Genomic DNA, 24,081 nt, shown 5'->3' with positions numbered 1-24,081 from the left:
TGATCTTCCTAGAATATTCATTGCTACCTATGAGGTCAGAGTACAGGGTCAGTCCATGTATAGTCCTTAGGTAGTGGCTTAGTCCCTGGAAGCTCTGGTTGCTTGGCATTGTTGTTCATAAGGGGTCTCGAAGTCCTTCAAGCTCTTCGAGTTCTTTCTCTGATTCCTTCAATGGGGGTCCCATTCTCAGATCAGTGGTTTGCTGCTGGCATTCGCCTCTGTATTTGCTATATTCTGGCTGTGTCTGTCAGGAGAGATCTACATCCGGCTCCTGTCGGCCTGCACTTCTTTGCTTCATCCATCTTGTCTAATTGGATGGCTGTATATGTATGGGCCACATGTGGGGCAGGCTCTGAATGGGTGTTCCTTCTGTGTCTGTTTTAATCTTTGCCTCTCTATTCCCTGCCAAGGATAGTCTTGTTCCCCTTTTAAAGAAGGAGTGAAGCATTTGCATTTTGGTCATCCTCCTTGAGTTTAATTTGTTCTAGGAACCTAGGGTAATTCAAGCATTTGGGCTAATAGCCACTTATCAATGAGTGCATACCATGTGTGTTTTTCTGTGATTGGGTTACCTCACTCAGGATGATATTTTCCAGTTCCAACCATTTGCCTACAAATTTCATAAAGTCATTGTTTTTGATAGCTGAGTAATATTCCATTGTGTAGATGTACCACATTTTCTGTATCCATTCCTCTGTTGAAGGGCATCTGGGTTCTTTCCAGCTTCTGGCTATTATAAATAAGGCTGCTATGAACATAGTAGAGCACGTGTCTTTTTTTTTAATGTTGGGGCATCTTTTGGGTATATGCCCAAGAGAGGTATAGCTGGATCCTCAGGCAGTTCAATGTCCAATTTTCTGAGGACCCTCCAGACTGATTTCCAGAATGGTTGTACCAGTCTGCAATCCCACCAACAATGGAGGAGCGTTCCTCTTTCTCTGCATCCTTGCCAGCATTTGCTGTCACCTGAGTTTTTGATCTTAGCCATTCTCACTGGTGTGAGGTGAAATCTCAGGGTTGTTGTGATTTGCATTTCCCTTATGACTAAAGATGTTGAACATTTCTTTAGGTGTTTCTCAGCCATTCAGCATTCCTCAGCTGTGAATTCTTTGTTTCGCTCTGAACCCCATTTTTAATAGGGTTATTTGTCTCCCTGCGGTCTAATTTCTTGAGTTCTTTATTTTGGATATAAGGCCTCTATCTGTTGTAGGTTTAGTAAAGATCTTTTCCCAATCTGTTGGTTGAGGTTTTGTCATAACCACAGTGTCCTTTGCCTTACAGAAGCTTTGCAGTTTTATGAGATCCCATTTGTCGATTCTTGATCTTAGAGCATAAGCCATTAGTCTTTTATTCAGGAAATTTTTTCCAGTGCCCATGTCTTCCAGACACTTCCCTAGTTTTTCTTCTATTAGTTTAAGTGTATGTGGTTTGATGTGGAGGTCCTTTATCCACTTGGACTTGAGCTTTGTACAGGGTGATAAGAATAGATCGATCTGCATTCTTCTACATGCTGACCTCCAGTTGAACCAGCACCATTTGCTGAAAATGCTATCTTTTTTCCATTTGATGGTTTTGGCTCCTTTGTCAAAAATCAAGTGCCCATAGGTGTGTGGTTTCATTTCTATTCCATTGGTCTGTCTGTCTCTGTACCAATACCATGCAGTTTTTATCACTATTGTTCTGTAATACTGCTTGAGTTCAGGGATAGTGATTCCCCCTGAAGTCCTTTTATTGTTGAGGATAGTTTTAGCTATCCTCGGTTTTTTGTTATTCCAGATGAATTTGAAAATTGTTCTGTCTAACTCTTTGAAGAATTGGATTGGTATTTTGATGGGGATTGCATTGAATCTGTAGATCGCTTTTGGTAGAATGGTCATTTTTACTATATTAATCCTGCCAATCCATGAGCATGGGAGATCTTTCCATCTTCTGAGGTCTTCTTCAATTTCCTTCTTCAGAGGCTTGAAGTTCTTATTGTACAGATCTTTTTCTTGCTTGGTTAAAGTCACACCAAGGTACTTTATATTGTTTGGGTCTATTATGAAAGGTGTCATTTCCCTAATTTCTTTCTCGGCTTGTTTCTCTTTTGTGTAGAGGAAGGCTACTGATTTATTTGAGTTAATTTTATACCCAGCCATTTGCTGAAGTTATTTATTAGCTTTGATAGTTCTCTGGTGGAACTTTTGGGATCACTTAAATATACTATCATATCATCTGCAAATAGTGATATTTTGACTTCTTCTTTTCCAATCTGTATCCCCTTGACCTCCTTTTGTTGTCTGATTGCTCTGGCTAGAACTTCAAGAACTATATTGAATAAGTAGGGAGAGAGTGGGCAGCCTTGTCTAGTCCCTGATTTTAGTGGGATTGCTTCAAGTTTCTCTCCATTTAGTTTAATGTTAGCAACTGGTTTGCTGTATATGGCTTTTACTATGTTTAGCTATGGGCCTTGAATTCCCATTCTTTCCAGGACTTTTATCATGAAGGGGTGTTGAATTTTGTCAAATGCTTTCTCAGCATCTAATGAAATGATCATGTGGTTTTGTTCTTTCAGTTTGTTTATATAATGGATCACTTTGATGGTTTTCCGTATATTAAACCATCCCTGCATGCCTGGGATGAAGCCTACTTGATCATGGTGGATGATTGTTTTGATGTGCTCTTGGATTCGGTTTGCCAGAATTTTATTGTGTATTTTTGCGTCGATATTCATAAGGGAAATTGGTCTGAAGTTCTCTTTCTTTGTTAGGTCTTTGTGTGGTTTAGGTATAAGAGTAATTGTGGCTTCATAGAAGGAATTCGGTAGTGCTCCATCTGTTTCAATTTTGTGGAATAGTTTGGATAATATTGATATGAGGTCTTCTATGAAGGTCTGATAGAATTCTGCACTAAACCCGTCTGGACCTGGGCTCTTTCTGGTTGGGAGACCTTTAATGACTGCTTCTATTTCCTTAGGAGTTATGGGGTTGTTTAAATGGTTTATCTGTTCCTGATTTAACTTCAGTACCTGGTATCTGTCTAGGAAATTGTCCATTTCCTGCAGATTTTCAAGTTTTGTTGAATATAGGCTTTTATAGTAAGATCTGATGATTTTTTTAATTTCTTCTGAATCTGTAGTTATGTCTCCCTTTTCATTTCTGATTTTGTTAATTTGGACACACTCTCTGTGTCCTCTCATTAGTCTGGCTAAGGGTTTATCTATCTTGTTGATTTTCTCAAAGAACCAACTTTTGGTTCTGTTGATTCTTTGTATGGTCCTTTTTGTTTCTACTTGGTTGATTTCAGCTCCGAGTTTGATTATTTCCTGCCTTCTACTCCTCCTGGGTGTATTTGCTTCTTTTTGTTCTAGAGCTTTTAGGTGTGTTGTCAAGCAGGTGACATATGCTCTTTCCTACTTCTTTCTGCAGGCACTCAGCGCTATGAGTTTTCCTCTTAGTACAGCTTTCATTGTGTCCCATAAGTTTGGGTATGTTGTACCTTCATTTTCATTAAATTCTAAAAAGTCTTTAATTTCTTTCTTTATTTCTTCCTTGACTAGGTTATCATTGAGTAGAGCATTCTTCAATTTCCACGTATATGTGGGCATTCTTCCCTTATTGTTATTGAAGACCAGCTTTAGGCCGTGGTGGTCTGATAGCACGCATGGGATTATTTCTATCTTTCTGTACCTGTTGAGGCCTGTTTTTTGACCAACTATATGGTCAATTTTGGAGAAAGTACCATGAGGAGCTGAGAAGAAGGTATATCCTTTTGCTTTAGGATAGAATGTTCTATAAATATCTGTTAAGTCCATTTGGTTCATGACTTCTCTAAGTCTGTCTACATCTCTGTTTAATTTCTGTTTCCATGATCTGTACATTGATGAGAGTGGGGTGTTGAAATCTCCTACTATTATTGTGTGAGGTGCAATGTGTGTTTTGAGCTTTAGTAAGGTTTCTTTTACGTATGTTGGTGCCCTTGTATTTGGGGCATAGATATTTAGGATTGAGAGTTCATCTCGGTGGATTTTTCCTTTGATGAATATGAAGTGTCCTTCCTTATCTTTTTTGATGACTTTTAGTTGAAAATTGATTTTATTTGATATTAGAATGGCTACTCCAGCTTGCTTCTTCTGACCATTTGCTTGGAAAGTTGTTTTCCAGCCTTTCACTCTGAGGTACTGTCTGTCTTTGTCTCTGAGGTGTATTTCCTGTAGGCAGCAGAATGCAGGGTCCTCGTTGCATATCCAGTTTGTTAATCTATGTCTTTTTATTGGGGAGTTGAGGCCATTGATGTTGAGAGATATTAAGGAATAGTGATTATTGCCTCCTGTTATATTCATATTTGGATATGAGGTTATGTTTGTGTGCTTTTCTTCTCTTTGTTTTGTTGCCAAGATGATTAGTTTCTTGCTTCTTCTAGGGTATAGCTTGCCTCCTTATGTTGGGCTTTACCATTTATTATCCTTTGGTACTGGATGTGTAGAAAGATATTGTGTAAATTTAGTTTTGTCATGGAATATCTTGGTTTCTCCATCTATGTTAGTTGAGAGTTTTGCAGGATATAGTAACCTGGGCTGGCATTTGTGTTCTCTTAGGGTCTGTATGACATCTGTCCAGGATCTTCTGGCTTTCATAGTTTCTGGCGAAAGGTCTGGTGTGATTCTGATAGGTCTGCCTTTATATGTTACTTGACCTTTTTCCCTTACTGCTTTTAATATTCTTCCTTTATTTTGTGGGTTTGGTGTTTTGACTATTATGTGACGGGAAGAGTTTCTTTTCTGGTCCAATCTATTTAGAGTTCTGTAGGCTTCTTGTATGCTTATGGGTATCTCTTTCTTTAGGTTAGGGAAGTTTTCTTCTATGATTTTGTTGCAGATACTTACTGGTCCTTTGAGCTGGGAGTCTTCACTCTCTTCTATACCTATTATCCTTAGGTTTGATCTTCTCATTGGGTCCTGGATTTCCTGTATGTTTTGGACCAGTAGCTTTTTCCGCTTTACATTATCTTTGACAGTTGAGTCGATGATTTCTATGGAATCTTCTGCTCCCGAGATTCTCTCTTCCATCTCTTGTATTCTGTTGGTGAAGCTCGTATCTACAGCTCCTTGTCTCTTCTTTTGGTTTTCTATATCCAGGGTTGTTTCCATGTGTTCTTTCTTGATTGCTTCTATTTCCATTTTTAATTCCTTCAACTGTTTGATTGTGTTTTCCTGGAATTCTTTCAGGGATTTTTGTGACTCCTCTCTATGGGCTTCTACTTGTTTATTTATGTTTTCCTGGAATTCTTTTAGGGATTTTTGCGATTCCTCTCTGTAGGTTTCTACTTGTTCTCTTGAAACAAGTTCTTCATGTCTTTCTTGAAGTCCTCCAGCATCATGATCAAATATGATTTTGAAACTAGATCTTGCTTTTCTGGTGTGTTTGGATATTCCGTGTTTGCTTTGGTGGGAGAATTGGGCTCCGAGAATGCCATGTAATCTTGGTTTCTGTTGCTTGGGTTCCTGTGCTTGCCTCTCGCCATCAGATTATCTCTAGTGTTACTTTGTTCTGCTATTTCTGACAGTGGCTAGACTGTCCTATAAGCCTGTGTTTCAGGAGTGCTGTAGACCTGTTTTCCTGTTTTCTTTCAGCCAGTTATGGGAACAGAGTGTTCTGCTTTCGGGCGTGTAGTTTTTCCTATCTACAGGTCTTCAGCTGTTCCTGTGGGCCTGTGTCTTGAGTGCACCAGGCAGGTCGCTTGCAGCAGAAAAGTTGGTCTTACCTGTGGTCCCCAGGCTCAAGTTTGCTTGTGGGGTGTTGTTTATGAGCTCTCTGCGGCGGCAGCCACCAGGAAGATCTGTGCCGCCCTTCCGGGAGCTTCCGTGCAGCAGGGTTCCAGATGGCGTTTGGTGTTTTCCTCTGGAATCAGTAATGTGTGCAGAGTGCAGTCTCTTCTGGTTTCCCAGGCATGTCTGCCCCTCTGAAGGTTTAGCTCTCCCTCCCACGGGATTTGGGTGCAGAGAACTGTTTATCCGGTCAGTCCCTTCAGGTTCCAGTGGTGTCTCAGACGCAGCGGACCTGCTGCTCCTGGGCCCTCCTCTACGGGAACCCAGAGGCCTGTAGAATACTGCAAATCTTATGTAAGGCAAAAGACACTGTCATTGGGACAAAATGGCAACCAACATATTGGGAAAGGATCTTTACAATCCTACATCTGATAGAGGGCTAATATCCAAAATATACAAAGAACTCAAGAAGTTAGACTCCAGAGAGTCAAATAACCCTATTTAAAAATGGGGTACAGAGTTAAACAAAACATTCTTAGCTGAGGATTTTTTTTTAACTTGAGTATTTCTTATTTACATTTCGAGTGTTATTCCCTTTCCCGGTTTACAGGCCAACATCCCCCTAACCCCTCCCTCTCACCTTCTTTATGGGTGTTCCCCTCCCATCCTTCCCCAATTGCCGCCCTCCCCCCAACAATCACGTTCACTGGGGGTTCAGTCTTAGCAGGACCCAGGGCTTCCCCTTACACTGGTGATCTTACTAGGATATTCAATGCTACCTATGAGGTCAGAGTCCAGGGTCAGTCCATGTATAGTCTTTAGGATTATTGAATAGCCAAAAAGCACCTAAAGAAATGTTCAACATCATTAGTCATCAGGCAAATGCAAATCAAAACAACCCTGAGATTCCACCTCACACCAGTCAGAATGTCACAAACTCAGGTGACAGCAGATGCTGGAGACAGTGTGGAGAAAGAGGAACATTCCTCCATTGTTGGTGGGATTACAATCTGGTACAACCACTCTGGAAATCTGTCTGGAGGTTCCTCATAAAATTGGACATTCCACACTACCTGAGGACCCCACTATACCTCTCTTGGGCATATACACAAGTGATGCTCCAACTTACAACAAAGATACGTGCTCCACTATGTTCATTGCAGACTTATTTATAATAGCCAGAAGCTGGAAAGGACCCAGATGCTCTTCAACAGAGAAATGGATTCAAAAAATGTGGTACATCTACACAATGGAGTACTACTCAGCTATCAAAAACAATGACATCATGAAATTCACAGGCAAATGGAAAGAACTAGAAAATATTATCCTGAGTTATGTTACTCAACCACAGAAAAACACACTTGATATGCACTCATTGATAAGTGGATATTAGCCAAAAAGCTTGAATTACACAAGATGCAATCCACAGACCACAGGAAGCTCAAGAAGAAGGATGATCAAAACGCGGATGCTCCCACTCCTTCTTAAAAGAGGAAAAATATCCACAGGAGGGGATATGGAAGCAAAATTTAGAGCAGCGACTCGAGGAATGCCTTGAGGGCCTGTCCCATATGTGGCCCATATATATACAGCCACCAAAACTAGATAAGATTGATGAAGCTAAAAAATGTATGCTGAAAGAGACAGGCTATAGATCTCTCCTGAGATGCATATCCAGAGCATGTCCAATACAGAGGTCAATGCTAGCAGCAAACCACTGAACTGAGAACAGGACCCCCTTGGGGGAATTAGAGGAGGAAAAATTTAGAACAGAGGCAGAAGGAACACCCATTCAGAGCCTGCCCCACATGTGGCCCATACATATACAGCCATCCAATTAGACAAGATGGATGAAGCAAAGAAGTGCAGGCCGACAGGAGCCGGATGTAGATCTCTCCTGAGAGACACAGCCAGAATACAGCAAATACAGAGGCGAATGCCAGCAGCAAACCACTGATCTGAGAATGGGACCCCCATTGAAGGATTCAGAGAAAGAACTCGAAGAGCTTGAAGGAGCTCGAGACCCCTTATGAACAACAATGCCAAGCAACCAGAGCTTCCAGAGACTAAGCCACTACCTAAGGACTATACATGGACTGACCCTGTACTCTGACCTCATAGGTAGCAATGAATATCCTAGTAAGAGCACCAGTGGAAGGGGAAGCCCTTGGTCCTGCCAAGACTGAACCCCCAGTGAACGTGATTGTTAGGGGGAGGGTGGTAATGGGGAGAGGATGGGGAGGGGAACACTCAAGGAGAAGGGGAGGGGGAGGGGTTAGGGGAATGTTGGCCTGGAAACCGGGAAGGGGAATAACAATCGAAATGTAAATAAGAAATACTCAAGTTAATAAAGATGGTGGAAAGAAAACAAAACAATACAAAAGAAAACAAAAAAAGAGTTGATAAGCCTGAATTCAGACAGAAAAGGAGAACATCTTTAGAAAAAAAAAAAAGAAAGAGGTGAAGGAGCTTGCAACCCCCTAAGAACAACAATGCCAACTAACCAGAGCTTCCAGGAACTAAACCACTACCAAAAGAGTATTCATGGACTCACCCAGGGCTTGAACTGCATATGTAGCAGAGAATAGCCAGTGGAAGGGCACCAGTGGAAGGGGAAGCCCTTGGATCCCACACTGCAGGGGAATATGGGGGAGGGGAATAAGGGAGATGTATAGGGGGAATACCTGCATGGGGGAGGAGGAGGGGAGGGAATGAAGGCTATGAACAGGAAACTGGAAAGGAGAGTAACATTTGAAATGTAAGTAAAGAAATATATCTAATAAAATACTTTAAAAAGAATATATCCACTAAGAACTGAAAACATACATCATTGATAGACCCCTTGTTTAGTGTACAAAACCTAGTTTGATTCACAGAACTTAGCACACATATGCACACACACATGCACACATACCAACCTATTCCTCACCGTTATCACTATCACAGGAAGAGCTGAGAGCTGCCTACATGTGTTACATGTAGGTTCGCATTAGATCACTCGGTACTCAGAGTTCTCGAGATGGTGTTGTCAATAACCTTATGTACAGATGAGGAAACAGAGTTGGGAGGTTAAATCACTAATCAGGGATCCATGTAGGCAGCAGAGGAACAAAACTCAGAGCCAGTTGCCTGAAGTTGGCTGTGTCCCGAACTCTGCACTGGGTCTGCACACATCAGATGAGCAGTGGTGTTAACTGGTGTCTGCCTCTCCCTCTTTCAGAGTGCGATTGCCCATGGCTGGTTCCTACCACTGTCCCAGCACAGGACTCCACTTTGTGGTGACAAGGGCAGTGACAATCGAGATTGGATTCTGTGCCTGGAGCCAATTCCTGCATGAGACTCCCTTGCAACACAGTCACATGGTGGCTGGACCTCTGTTTGACATCAAGGCTGAGCACGGAGCTGTGACTGCAGTGTGCCTCCCTCATTTTGTGTCCCTCCAAGGTAATCAAGGGAAGCATAAGGAGGAGGGTGGTAATAATGGATGGACTTATCAGGCCATATAGGAACTGCAGGATGGTGGATGATATATAAGTGTTTCGAGGGTTCCTTAATGAGGCAGAACAGTTTACAGGGGTGGACAGTGAAGTGTTTTGTCATCCCTTCTTGTCTGATGTATCTTCTTTGAGGCACATGTCTCCCAGCTTTATGATGTTATTTCTGTTTTACTAGGAGGTGTCCCTAATTAGAAAGTGATGTCCTCAGTAGCAATATTGACTAGTGATTATCAAGAACTCTTTACAAACTATGTTCCTCAAGGTGTGCTATCTCTGCTCAGATGGAAAGGTATCCTGGAAGCCCAGGGATCATACAACTCTGAGGGGAGAAGGTATCCCAATGGAAGTTCATCCTGAGACATGGGAGCTCAGGAATCACACAGCTCTGAGAGGAAGCATCCTCAGCAGAGGCATTGCAGCTCCCAGGAAAGGGGATTCCCAACTGAGCTCAGGAGCTCAGGAGCCTCAACCCTGCTCCTTCTCTTCACTTCTTCTCTTCATTGCTTCTCTTCTTGGCATCTTCCAACCAGAGGGTCACAGCAGACAGAAAATCCCATGAAGGATAGTTATTGGAGGGTCCAAGATCTTCAGGGACAAATCCAGGGATGGCTGCCTGCTGCTCCCAGGAGGGGACAGCAAGGAATGGACTATGGACAGGGCTTATACGGAATTACTGAGGGAGTGGGGTTTTTAGGACAGAGATTTCCAGATTGGAGATCAATGGGATTTCAAGTCCTGAGCTTGGGGAGCTCAGGGACTTGTGAGTTTTCCTATTCAGGGATTGGTTAAGTATGTGGGAAGGAAGCTCAGGATTGGCGAGTTCTTTTTCACCCCCTTTTCCTTGCATCAGGCTCGTGGATTAGGGTGGGAAGTCTTTCCCGATTGCAGCTGACTTTTGCCAGGTCCCATCCCTGAGGAGCTTCTGGGAAGGCTGGAGAGGAGGTGTTGCCACTGTGCACAGTACCTATGGGACAGCTCCTGCAGTGGAATTCCACCGAGGCTCTGAGTTATGGCAGGAGAGGAGGTGTAGCTGAAGTGGACAGCTCCTCAGGGAAACATGAAATCTAAAGTATTATAGTGTCACCATTTCAAAAAGAGCCAGCATTTTGGACAGCTCCTGTGGGATATTTTACTGCAGCAGCCATAGGCTGAGGCAGGAAGGAGTGGCCTGCCACTGCTTTGAAGAGTTCTTTTTCAAAATGAATCTAGGAAACTACAAGGAACATTTGCTACCCAGGGTCAACCAACATTGTAAGCCATTACACTCCTAGAGGCAGGAAGAAAATGATGTCATCACATTCCATTTCAAGACTATTGCCACAAAAGAGAATAGAGAAGGCTCATAAATTGTTTCAACCACAGTGATCTCCAAAGATTCCTTCAGAAAATGATCTGAAAAATATAAGGCTTCTGGGGTCATCACGGTGGGTGAGATGGCTCTGCCCCTGACTAGCCACAACACTGGTCCCTGGTCAAAAGGAGTGTGTGTGCCAGCTCTCAGTACACAGATAGCATGGGACAGCAGAAGAAGAGATTTCCTCTGCCCTCTTGCTCCTCGCCACTTAAGGCAATCCAGAAATTTGACCCCAGGGTCATGAGAGTGGACCCATTAGTAGCATCCATATCAAGTTGACAAATGACATTAATCTACACAGTTCTTTTTTTTTTTTTTTTTTTTGGTTCTTTTTTTCGGAGCTGGGGACCGAACCCAGAGCCTTGCGCTTCCTAGACAAGTGCTCTACCACTGAGCTAAATCCCCAACCCAATCTACACAGTTCTAACCATAGCCATGTTGTCAACTTCATACCCAAGGACATCACTTTAAATCATGACTCAGACACACTGCCTAGCCTGCTATCTGAAGCTGTGCATCCTGACTCAATGAACCCCCTCAGTAGAGGATCTTTCCAGCATAAAAAAACTATAGGAATGATACTGAAAAGTTCTACTGACAGCTTTGAGATGTGGGCACTCTGATAACTGTATGATGTGCTGACCATAGGGAAACACTTATTTGAGTATTTTTGGAACAGAGAAACCATCAGTTAAGGCTTTCTACATTTAAATTAATTTGGTTCTTCACAAAATGAAACCTATAGAGTGAGATTTTGCCCTCAAGACACCTTTCCTAATGCCACAGTATAATACACCTTTCCCTTCTATGATGATGATCTCTTTAACAATTACAGATGATTTAGAAGAATCATTCGGAATGGTTTTTTGTCAAGAAACGTCTCCTGACAAATTAGTACCTTAAATTTAAATTCGTCTTCACTCACATTCAGGGAATTAAAAAAATAAATCTATATTCTTGACAAAACTATAGCATGAATAGATTCTTTCCATTTAAATTTCCCAATAAAAACTTTTCTACTCTTGGGAATCTCATGAGCTGACCTCCATTGCCTCTCTCCACATTTGTGTCTTTCCTACATCCACTAGAATATCACCAAAAGCTCTGCTCTTAGGACAGTAGAGCACTTCTAGTCCTAAGTATTAAATTCTTTGATATTCTATCCACAAAACAGTTCCAAACACCTAACAAGCTCTTGATCTACCTTTTTTTATACCAACAACCCAACTCCTGGTATCAACTCTCTGCCCAAGTTAACTTACTTTTGACTCAAAATTTAAAAAAAAAACTAATCAAAGAAACTCAGAAGAAAATAGATTTGTTTTGCCTCACAGTTCAAAGGGAAATTCAATTCATCATGACCTAGAGGTCTGACAACATGGTGATATGTCACCTAGTAAACATGCATGAACAAATAAGGAAGAGAAAAGTGAAGGCTTGTGCTCATGTGACCTTCCCCATTTAACACCATCCTGGATCCAACTCAATGGAATGATGTTACCCACCTCAGGAAGATCCTCCCAAATCAATAATCCCAATCAAGATAATCTCCTTCTATTATGCACCAAGACTAGATTCAAGGTGATATTAAATTTCATTAAGTTCATATTTAAGATTAACAATTCTAGGGACCCATATAGCTTTGTCTTAAGTGGACAAACGTACCCTGACTCTAATTCATAATACTCTATCATGCAACAAACACTTTAGAGGACACTGAAAAATCCCAAAGCAATGATGACAGAACCTTGGTGAACCTAAGGGTTGTCAAGTTTCTGGCAGTCACCTCTGAGACTATATACTTTATAGCATCCACAAAAGAGACTATCATGAACCTGCATGCAACTGTGAATATTTATGCAGAAACTCTCCAGGTACAAAGTCAAAGCTGTCTCTCAATGTGAGGCAGTCTGCATGAGTCACCCCTGGGAGCAAGTCACACTTACCCTCCTTGGCATTGTGAACTTGCAGTGAGAAAATAGTTGATAGTTCTGTGGTGTTGTCACTGGAAGTTAATTAGTAAATCTTAAATTTTAGTCAGTTTTTCTCATAAACGTAAAAAATAAATACAAACATAACAGAAACCATAATCAGGGCAGGTTATAGAAGAAAAGTTTTATCAGGGCTTACAGTTTCAGAGGATGATCCAAAGACCTTCATGGGAAGGAGGAGCATGGCAGCAAGCAGGCAGGCATGGCACTGGACATTACAGCAACAGCTGAGAGCTTGCGTTCTGATGGGAGAGAAAGAAAACTGATAATGATATGAGCTTTACAAACCTCAAAGCCCACCAGTGACACAGCTCCTTCAACAAGGGATACTTCCCAATCCTTCCCAAGCAGTTCCAACAAACAGAGCAGCCCGTTCTCCTTCAAGCCCCCACAATCATTCTAAATCACAGGATACTAGCTTCCCAGCACAGCGTGGATCAATGGAAATGCTAAACCTACATTTCTTGACTCTCTTCTTTCACAGAGGGAAAGGTGGACAGCTCCTTGTTCCATGTTGCCCACTTCCAAGACCATGGGATGGTCCTAGAAACGCCAGCAAGGGTGGAACCACATTTCGCAGTACTGGAAAACCCAAGCTTCTCCCCTATGGGAGTTTTACTGAGAATGATTCCTGCTGTGGGACACTTCATCCCCATCACTTCCATCACATTGATCTACTATCGCCTGTATCTCGAGGACATCACCTTTCACCTTTACCTGGTCCCCAATGACTGCACTATTCGGAAGGTGACACTGAGGACCACAAATATGGGGCCATGGTGGGCAAACAGAAAATTTGAGTTATAGCTAGTAAGCCCCTTGGAGAGATTCTGAGCTGAGAGTTGGGATACAGTTCTGCATTCTTCTTGACCCCCTACCCAAACACCATAGTTTCACTCAACTGTCTTTGATGCCAATTTACTAATCCCACAACAGCCTCTATAGCATCTTCCTACCCACCAAGTGGATGAAAATGCTCTATGCACAACCTGTAGCAACTCCCTTCTTCTGAGGCAGGTACACTGCTCCCAAAATGAGCATGAACAGGGCCAATAATCCAAGTCTCAGTGTGTCAGAACACATGGTAGAAGGGAGCTCATGAGGTGTCGTCACCCTATCCCACAAAATGTACAGATCAAGCACCTTACTTTATTCAGATCAGATGTTGTGACCCAGAAATCTAAAGAAATCACTGTGTGTAATGTTCCCTAGGCCATTGATGAGGAAGAACTGAAGTTTCAGTTTGTGCGCATAAACAAGCCACCCCCAGTAGATGCTCTTTATGTTGGTTCCCGCTATATCGTGTCCAGCTCCAAAGAGGTGGAAATTCTCCCAAAGGTGAGCATCCAGGTGTTTCTGATGCCAGTCTTGGGAAACCTGTGCAGCTGGTTACAAGGGTTTGTGGAACGCTGAAATTGGGGAGAAAACAATTAAGATTTGGGATGAGCAAGGGTACACCAAAGTTAGGTGAAAATTCATTTAAGGAAACCAGAAAGAATACTGATTCGGCCTGGAGACTTGAGAAATTCGATTCAATATACCACAGAGAAGGCTCCAGGTAACATAGAAGAAGCCCAGGCCGAGGATTTGTGAGCTGGGCTTTCAGGATGAGCTCTCACTCATCTGTGGCTGTTATGGTTTGAATCTCAAATGCCTCCTACAGGTGTAAATGTTTAAACAGTAAATGTTGGTCTCCAGACAGTGGTAGTATTTTGAGAGTTTGTGGAATCAAACCTGTGAGGCCTGGCTGTCAGAAGCAAGCCATAGGTAGCAAGCCTTGAGGCCTATAGCCATGCCCTGCTCCCACCTCAGTCTGCTCATTCCTGATCCTTTGGGATAAAGCAAGCCATGCCACAAGTTGTTCTGCTAAGAATGGAGCCCCATCTTTGATGTGTTCACCACCATGAAGTTAAGCAATAACATAAACCTTTCCTTAAGGTGCTTCCTGTCAGGTTTTGTCGAATAATAAGAAAAGAAACAGTATGCTAGGTCCTCAGCCTTCCAAGTAAAGATGCAGGCTCAAAGGCTGTGGGTCACCTCAGTGCAAAAGATAGTGTAAAATATGGTATGCAAAATTAAGAGATTATGAGGTTGTTGAAAGCCTTAATTTACATGAGTAGATCTCTCTCTCTCTCTCTCTCTCTCTCTCTCTCTCTCTCTCTCTCTCCCTCCCTCCCTCCCTCCCTCCCTCCCTCCCTCTAGGAACTGGAGCTGTGCTACCGAAGCCCTCGGGAATCCCAGCTCTTCTCTGAGATATATGTTGGAAACATTGGTTCAGGGATTAATCTGCAACTAACAGACAAGAAGTATATGAATCTCATATGGGAGGCCTTGCTGAAACCAGGTAAAATTAGTTTAAGACCAGAGACCCTAAGAGTTGAAGAAATACAATGATTAAGAAGAGGTGTATTGTCATTATTTCTTGCTGCCACAAAATCAGATCAGATGTGGTTTTCTAGACCAATAAAAGGTGGTAGGACCACAGTTTAAACTATGAAACTGTATTAGTCAGCCCTTCACAATTGTGGCAAATATAAGAAAAAAGACTTTTAAACAAGAAAGGATTCCTTTGACTCGAGGTCTTAGAAGCAGGTTTCTGTCCATGGTCAGCTGCCTCAATCTGTTTGACCCTGATATGAAACAGGATATCATGGAAGTGGGAGTTTCCATGTGAGACAGAAGGCTGATCTTTGCTCTCTCCAAAGAAGAGAGAGGGGAAGGGAAATAAAGGGAGAGAGAGTGAGAGCAGGGAGAAGAGGAGGAAGTGGAAGTGAGAGGAGGAGAAGGGGAAAAGTTCATCCACTCTGTTCTCTCCCAGGACATGCCCAGTGACTGGCGTCCTCCAGCTGTACAGTCTTATGTGATTCCCTTTCCATTCTCAGTACTCACTCCATGATGAGAGCATTGGAGTATGACTCCATTCATAGCCCTCAGGACCAGTCACCTGTGAATACTGCTGCAGGACTCGTCATTCAACACATGATCATTGTTCAGGGAACACATCATATGCAAAGCACCACATGCTCTAAGCCATGTTTCCTCAGTTACTTAATTACAGGGATGAGTATTCACCCACACCTTTTTCTCAGCATCCTGTACAGCCATAAGTATCTGCCATCACCTCCATTCTCAAGAGATGAGATGGAACCATAAGTAATGTTAACCTGAATTTTCCTAATAGCAAAATGTTTCCTAGCCATTTGTGTTTCCTCCTTTGAGAATTCTTTGGTTACTTCTCTGGCCCATCTTATAACTGGGTTATTTCCTTGAAATTCAGGGTTTTTATTTCCATGTACATTCAGATTACTACTAATCTACTGCTAGATAATATGTTGAAAACAATTTGCCTCCTCCTTGCATGAATTTTTACTCACTTACGTTTCCTATACTATACAGACTTTCTTAGTGTCATGAGAGTCAATCTATCTACTGCTGCTTTTGCTTCCTGTGCTACCAGAGTCTCACTCACACCATCCTAACTTACACTGCCATGTGCAAATGCCCTCCCTACGGTTTCCTCTACCAGTTTTGGGACTGGACCTTACATTTAGGTCTTTGATCATTTCATGTTGAAATGTTGATGGTGAAATATAGGCATCTAATTTAATTATTCCATGTGTTGCCATCTCGGTTTTCCAGTACTATTTGTTGAACAGACTGTCTTTTCACAGAGTAGATTTTGGTTTCTTCATCAAAGGCTGGGGAGCTATGGTTGTGTGGTTTTTGCCTGACCCTCTACTCTAATCCATAGACCTGGGTGTCTGTTTGTACCCATGCTGTGCTGTTTTAATTACTATGGCTTTAGCATTAGTTTGAACTCACACGAGTTAATGCTTCCCATTATACTGCTGTTGTTCAAGAGTACCTTGGCTGTCCATAGCTTTTGTGTGCTTCAGAAATTTTTCCTACTATCTGTTAAGCATGTCCCTGGAATCTTAACTGGGACTGCATTGAGTCTGTAGAGTGCTTTTAGTAGGGTGGCTGTTTTTACACTTTTGATTCTTCCAAACATTGAGCGTGTTGAAGGTGTCTTTCCATCTTGTAAAGCCTTCCTCCATTTAGTCATAAATGTATCTTAAAGTTTCTGTTGTAGAGGTCTTGCATTCCTGTGGTTAGGGTTTTCTGTCCAGCATTTCGATTGGTTGATTTGCATATTTATTTTATTTACTTATCTATTTATTTGCTATTTTAACGCATCCATATTTTCAAGATGACAGAGACAAGTGAATATACTAAAATGTCTTGAGTGCAGTAACAGTACAGTCTTGGTACAACACCCAAAGCCAGGCTCCCCTAATCAAGCAGGACTTCCAATACTACAGACCACGTTGTTGGGCTGACTTCACTAAACTGTTTGAGAACATTGAATGCAGGCAACTCATATACCCTTAAGGTTTTTCATAAACTGCAGCTTATTAATCTCCGTCACTTGTGACTGAAATTCACTTGCTCTTTCCGTGTGCTCAGTCTTCCTTCAACTTATTCCTGCCATCAAATCCAGAACACAAGTTTATCATATGCGCATGTACAAAGTCAAACAAGGACAAAAAAGTAGGATTTTTGTTTTACTTTGTTTTGTTGTTTATTTAACCAAGAATTAAATGTCAAAGCCATCTAGCAAAGGACTTGGTTAGTTGTTCGAAAGGAATTCAGTTGAGGATAAAATTGAGTCTGAGATCATGTGGGAGAAGTGTCTATTGCTCATTCCCACATCTACTCTCTGTGATGATAGGGTAGGCCTAAGATGCATGTTTCCAGGTCTATTCTCTCTATGATGATAAGCCAAGATGCTCTGGATAACTGAGGAACTGTTTGCCTTCCACAGAATGTCTGTAGTTCAGTCTCAGAATCCAGGCATGGGTAGGAGTTTCACAGAATGCACTGAGTGTTGGTGGGCACCATTACAGATGCTTCATCTCCCTTTTCTTCCAGGGGACCTCAGACCTGCACTGCCCAGGATGGCTTCAGCCCCCAAAGGTTAGTAAAATTGTAAGACACTAGAGAAGCCAATCATATTTGGCCGGTACTTCACCTCACCCTTGAGAAAAGAGCAGAGAGAAAGGAGGGAACCTCAGTTTGCAAATTTCTCCAGAATGTAGAAGTTCATACCAAGAAGGGGGTTCCTCTCATAACCCCTGCTGCTTACCACAGTGACAATAAGTTCACCCATTCCCAAACTTACTGCCCAACCATAAACCCTTCCCCCTAGTCAGATAAAATTTCAAACTAATAACTAGCCCCAAGAAAGGTGAAGAAAAACTCCCAATGGCCCTCCAGAGGAAGGGATGCAGGGATGCAGGAAAAGAGCCAGAGGTGGGCAGCCAATCAGAGACCCCAAAGGAGCATTTCTTTGCTCAGAGCCAGTCTCATTTACCCTTAGATGCTCCTGCCCTGCTACACTTCGTGGACCAGCATCGGGAGCAGCTGGTGGCCCGAGTGACATCAGTGGACCCTCTCTTGGACAAGCTGCATGGTCTGGTGCTGAGTGAAGAAGATTATGAGACAGTGAGGGCTGAGGCCACAAACCAAGACAAGATGAGGAAGCTCTTCAGGGGCAGCCGGTCCTGGAGCTGGGATTGCAAAGACCATTTCTACCAAGCTCTGAAGGAGACCCATCCTCACCTGATCATGGACCTCCTTGAGAAGTCGGGAGGGGTCTCTGTTAGACTCTGACATCCTGGTGACTAAGGATGAACATTCTCCTTAGAGTCCTGGCTCTACCTGGCCTTCCTTAGTTTCTCCATGTGTAACCCAGGGCCATCTGAGTTCCCTTTCTTGTGGCAGTGCTTCCATGACATTTCTTGGTGATCCGCATGATCCCTTTTGGCCTTCCCTAGCCCTATATTCATGTGGAGTGAGCATCTCAGAAAACATCCAGTGGAGGCAGCAAGTCTATTCAGGCCTTGATCCCCGTTCTCAAAGTAGATCAGAGCAGCCAGCCTAGGGACAACCTGACGCATCATAAATGCAAGCAGGACTGGGGATCATGGGAATGGAAACAAAAAGATGATAGTTTTCCCTGGAAAGTGAGTGCCTCACAGGAAGGGAAGGGGACTTTTAAAAAAAAAATTTTAAAAAAGAGCCAAAAAAAATTTTAGTAAATAATATTTCTTTACTTACATTTCAAAAGTTATTCCCCTTCCAGGTTTCCTGTCCATAAGTCCCCATCCCCTCCCCCTCCCCCATACAGGTATTCCCCCTATCCATCCCCCTTACTCCTCCCCCCCATAGTCCCCTGCCCTGGGTGTCCAACCTTGGCAGGACCAAAGGCTTCCCCTTCCACTGGTGCCCCAACAAGGCTATTCTCTGCTACATATGCAGTTGGAACCCTGCATATGGGTCAGTCTCATGTATAGTCTTTTGGTAGTGGTTTAGTCCCTGGAAGCTCTGGTTGGTTGGCATTGTTTTTCTTAGGGGGTTGCAAGTCCCTTCAGCTCTTTCAATTCTTCCTCTAATTCCCCCAAAGGAGGTCCTATTCTCAGTTTGGTGGTTTGCTGCTAGCAGTGACCTCTGTATTGGACATGCTCTAGATGTGTCTCTCAGGAGAAATCTATATCCGGTCCCTTTCAGCATGCATTTTTGAGCTTCATCAATCTTATCTAGTTTTGGCGGCTGTATATATATGGGAGAAGGGGACTTTTTAAACTCATGTTATGTGCTCGGAAACAGAGATGCAGAGAAGTCACATGACACAGCATGGGACTCACTGCCAGAAACACCTCAGAGTCAGTGCGCATTGTCAATTAATCTTGGGCAGTTACACATGCACAAGCCTTCTGTTCTTGTGATGAACTTACAAGCCTCACATTTGCGTACATCATCCCATATGGAGGTGAGAGTCACAGCTTAAGAAACTGATGTGCCAAGGTAGAACGGATGATTGAACAGAAGGCTCAGTGGTTAGGAACTGCTCTTGATATGATCAGAGTCCTCCTCCCAGCACCCACTTCAGACAGCTGACAACTGTGGATAACACCAGCTTCATGGGATCCAACAGACTCCTTCCCACTCCTTGGTCACCCATACACCCATTCACATGCCCAAAATACGTTTTAATTTTATAAAAGAATGAATAACAAAATGGAACTCTTCTCCATTGTTCACCAATCTACCAGAGGAATGCCTCACCAAAACCCACAGTGGGACTTGAGGCTTGTAAGTCTGTGTACTTGTCCCCAGGACAGCCCTGCCAGTCTCTTTCCCCAGACCACCAGCTTCCCTTCTGGATGAAGCTTCTGCATTCCTCCCTGACAGACCCATGCACAGAGCAGTTAGCCAGCTTCTCAGTGTCATCCATCTTTCCTCTTGACTCTGCAGGTGTGCTCGTTCTACTGTGTGGATCTCTGCACCCTGCTTCTCTTTCTCTTTTGGAAAACAGTATTTTCCTCATTCTAACTCCTGCCCTTCACTGGGTTACAGGCAGGTAGTTTTTGTCCAGACTTATTATCTAAAATTATCTAGGATATTTAGTGGACAAGAGATAATTTCAGTTTTGACCACCTTTCTGCTGTATTGACTTCATCCAATGTTTAGAAATAACCTAAGACTAAGCAAATAATTATAGATTGAGTCAAGGTTCTTAAATGTGTGTGACAGATATGACACACCAGGCTGTCCATGAAGGTTCTTAAATGATTATGACAGATATGATACACTGGGCTGTCAATCAAGGTCCTTAAACCTGTGTGACAGGTATGACACACTGATCTTATTTGTAAATAAGTTAAAATGCTAAAATATCAATAGTAAATATATTTTCTATACAGTGAGCATCTTAAATTTTATAAAAAGGAAGTATTTTTATTTCATGAATTATTGATGTATTAAAGTGAGTTCCCATCCTTTTCTCTGTCAACTCCTTGCAATTCGAGTGCTGTGTCTGACACGACCCCTGATAGAACAATGGCCAACAACAGATCTGCACTGAGACAGTCTCCAGAGCGGAGGTTCTCAACTTGGCTCCTCCAAAAGACAAGCCTCATGGTCAGCGGTCAGGACCAGTCGCTTCAGTCAGACAATGGCATATTTGCAGGGAAAACAGTATTAGTGAATAGAACAGCTCAGTATTAAGTTTTCTTGCCAGAAGTGTTATTCTTCTTCTCTAGGCTGGGTATCTCAAGCTATAATCTGCAGCCCACACAGCTGGTGTCCCAGGAATACAAACACACCTTGTGGGACCAGCGAGAGACACCTGACACTGTTGTCAGTGTCAGGTTCTTTAAAGAATCCAACGGGACAGTAAGTACTTAGAAATAGAGATTTTTAGAGTACACATTCATCTAACATAAGCCAGTGATTTGGAAGAAATATACTTTATACAATAAAAAAAGTTTATTGCCATGTTTACATTGTTGTGTTAATGGTAATTAAACCCAATTACAACAGTAATTTTCTTAAAATTGATCTTTAAGATGATTAAAGGTTCATCATTTTTAAATGTCCTACATAAAGAAAACGTATTAAGGAATATAAAATGGCAACTATCTGCTTAAGTAGCACTCTGCTGGGAAAAGGCTTTTTTTTTTAAACTATAAACTCCCATTAATTGGAGTCTGTTTTGTGCCAAGTTACTAGCTGTGGCTTCACTGTCAAAATGTGTGTATCTGTGTGACCTGATAGCACTAGTCACAACAGAGAGCAGGATGATCCAGTTTCTTTGCTGAGTCAGGGGGGGCAGAAGTCTAGGCTGAGGGCACATCTGTGTTTTCAAGGTTTGTCCTTCCTTACCAGGTTAGAATGTTTATTTAACATTTTTATGTCTTCCAGAAGAAACATTACAAAAAAATCAAAAGCTTTTGACTTCTGACACCTCATATGTTTTACCTTTTTTAACCAAAAATATTTTTGTAATCTATTAAAAAAATAACAAAAAAAATTCCTCTTACTCCAAAATAATCATGATTAGCATAAAATGGCTGTGTATCTTCGAAGTATTTCCTTTTCATGGAAACTTTGTTTTATATAATCTAAACATTAAATATTTGAAAAGAGCTAACATGTAACTTGTAACAGTCACGTGACAAGTCTTTCTCCTCCAAAAATCAACAGTGTTACATTCTTTCCATTTAGCAGTTTCAGAGCTAGTTTTGTATCTTTCTTACTTCCGGTGTAACTTCAATCTGTGGCATCTTCCACCATCACAGGGACAAAACCATCAAACCCTAGCAGTATGCCAACGATTTCTTTATCACACCCATCACGATGTGAATCCTCGATCTTCTACCTTGTCCATAAGGTCTAGTGTCAGGAGATCAACAGGTTTGTGGATGTGTTGACCATGATGGCCACCCTGGAAGTATGGTTTACTTTAACCAGTGAGCAGTGCCTCCTTCAAGGTGTGGCAGCCATGTTTGATCTAAGCTGTGTGTCAGTTGGTAAATGAGACCAAACCTCTGAATTCCCCTGAGAAAGAGAAAGGCAGAGAGAGACAGAGACAGAGACAGAAACAGAGACAGAGACAGAGACAGAGACAGAGAGACAGAGAGAGAGAAACTGGGACCTGTGTGGACTTTTGCAGCAAATCTGAATTGGACTGTCCCACATACCAAACTGCAGTGAAACAAGCAAACCTTCCCAAGATGGCCAGTGTTCACCCAAACCAGCAGAGCCCCGAATAAGGACAAGGACAGATTATTTATAAAACACATAACTAGCTGTGTGAGCCTGGGGTCACCTCTGCTGCTGTTTCACACTGGGTGGCACTATGAACCAAAGTTTACATTGATTCTGGGGCATACAGAGCCAAAGGATGTAAGTTGGTTGAAGAATTCAAACTCTCTTCTGAGATTCATGCAATCTCTTTACTGTAATTCCCTATAAAATCAAAATTAAAAAGCAGATCACATACTTCCAACATCACAAGATTGTACCAGACATGCTGGTACAGGGTTGAACAGCCTCTGAGGGGAAGCAAGGATTAAAGATAAGAAAGGCAGAGAGAAGACAGATATTGGAGGGCTACAGGTCAATACCACACCAGCCTCATTTGTTTTTCTTAGCCTTTTTATACTACACAGTACCATGGAAAGCAAAGCCACAAGCTAACAGAAACAAGTGCTGAAGTAAGTTCTAATCCAGAAGCCTTCCTGTTCCTTCCACCAAGGTCACTAGAACATTCAACTCCTCGCCCTGAGCCTCAAGTGCACCTCCTCTTATCATTCCATGACTCCGCAGACCAGGAAATCTGTCAACAAGCTCTGACCTGCCTTGACTCTGAATGGCAGGCAGACACCTCTCTCTCTCTCTCTCTCTCTCTCTCTCTCTCTCTCTCTCTCTCTCTCAACCTCTTTGCGCAACCCCTCAGTCCTGGGCCTTCAACCACCACTAAGACCGAACCTTCACCAATGGCCTTTCCTAGCCTCTCACAATGCCAAGCCTCAGCTGCCCTCCATGAACTCTTCATGCCTTTAAAACCAGTACTACCTAGGTGATTCTTACACTTTGCCAAATCTGGCTGCCAGCATGAGGTCTATCTCTGGAACACAGCTTCTTTGTATTCTCAGGAAATACTTCTCAGAAGATTTCATCTCGCCAATGCTAGTCTTTTCTTGATCACCGCTAATTTATTAGCTCCAGGTAACCAGCATCAATTGTGCCAGTATTCTTTCTCTTCTTGACTCTAGAATCAGAGTCACATGGCCAAAGCCATGTTCTATGGCTTTCTGGGACTAGAACATGGCCCCTTGCTCTATACATCTTCACCAGCTTTCTGTTTTCAATGCTTTCCTTCACTGTCTAATCTCAACTGTTCTGGAACCTGCTCTGTAGAGTAGGCTGACATTGAACTCTGCATGCCTCTGTCTCCTGAGTGCTGGGATTAAAGGTGTGTGCCACCATGCCTGGACCTAAGCTTTTTCTTTACCTGGAACTTGCTCCATACCAGGTTGGCCTTGAACTTGGAGATCTGCTTGACTGTGTCCTAGGATTAAAGGTGTGTACCACCACTCCTGGACCTAAGACTTTCTTTAATTCTTCTTCACAAGATCTTTATAGGTTCTAAATTGTAGTTCATTCCAGATATAGTCAAGTTGATATCCAAGAATAGCCATCGCAATGCATCACTTGTCAATTTGACACACAAGCATATCTCCTTATGTCTAGATGAAAACAACAGCCAGGTCATATTAACACCTAATATGATATAACTATACCTTTTTCAACTTTGAGCACATAAATAATAAGCTTAGCTGGGTGGGATCTTTCCCCAGGGTCACCACGCCCTTAATTTCATTCAATATCCATGAAAACAGGATTTAGCTCCATTCTAGTTCCTAGTGCCCCTTTGAACCATTCATTTTGTATTTTTCATTTCTCAGTTTGCTATGCTTGATTAAAATGCTCTTCATAAGAGTGAACCACAGGACAGAGTCTATGCTAGGATATTTTGAGATTTCCTTTGCAGTGTAATTAATCTGAATTAACCTTAGCCTAAGGCAGACTCTTCAGAAACCAGCCACACACTTCACCAAAATATCATAAAAATAATCTCTAGGC

General features: G+C 42.4%; 1 protein-coding gene across 1 annotated transcript in view; it reads left to right on the top strand.

The window, feature by feature from the left end:
* The window catches only part of Nlrp1a (NLR family, pyrin domain containing 1A), a gene marked incomplete in the record, with an annotated part of 46,628 nt that extends 25,045 nt beyond the window's left edge, over positions 1-21,583 (top strand). The window contains 6 exon segments of the mRNA NM_001145755.2: positions 8,967-9,190; positions 13,073-13,335; positions 13,801-13,926; positions 14,791-14,932; positions 17,521-17,565; positions 17,969-21,583. Coding sequence (NP_001139227.2) covers positions 8,967-9,190; positions 13,073-13,335; positions 13,801-13,926; positions 14,791-14,932; positions 17,521-17,565; positions 17,969-18,261 — 1,093 coding nt within the window.
* Between the last annotated feature and the right edge of the window lie 2,498 nt (positions 21,584-24,081).

The sequence above is a fragment of the Rattus norvegicus genome, chromosome 10 (assembly GCF_021556685.1).
Source record: "Rattus norvegicus strain SHRSP/BbbUtx chromosome 10, alternate assembly SHRSP_T2T, whole genome shotgun sequence".
NCBI lineage: Eukaryota > Metazoa > Chordata > Mammalia > Rodentia > Muridae > Rattus > Rattus norvegicus.
This window is presented reverse-complemented; position numbering and strand designations above follow the sequence as displayed.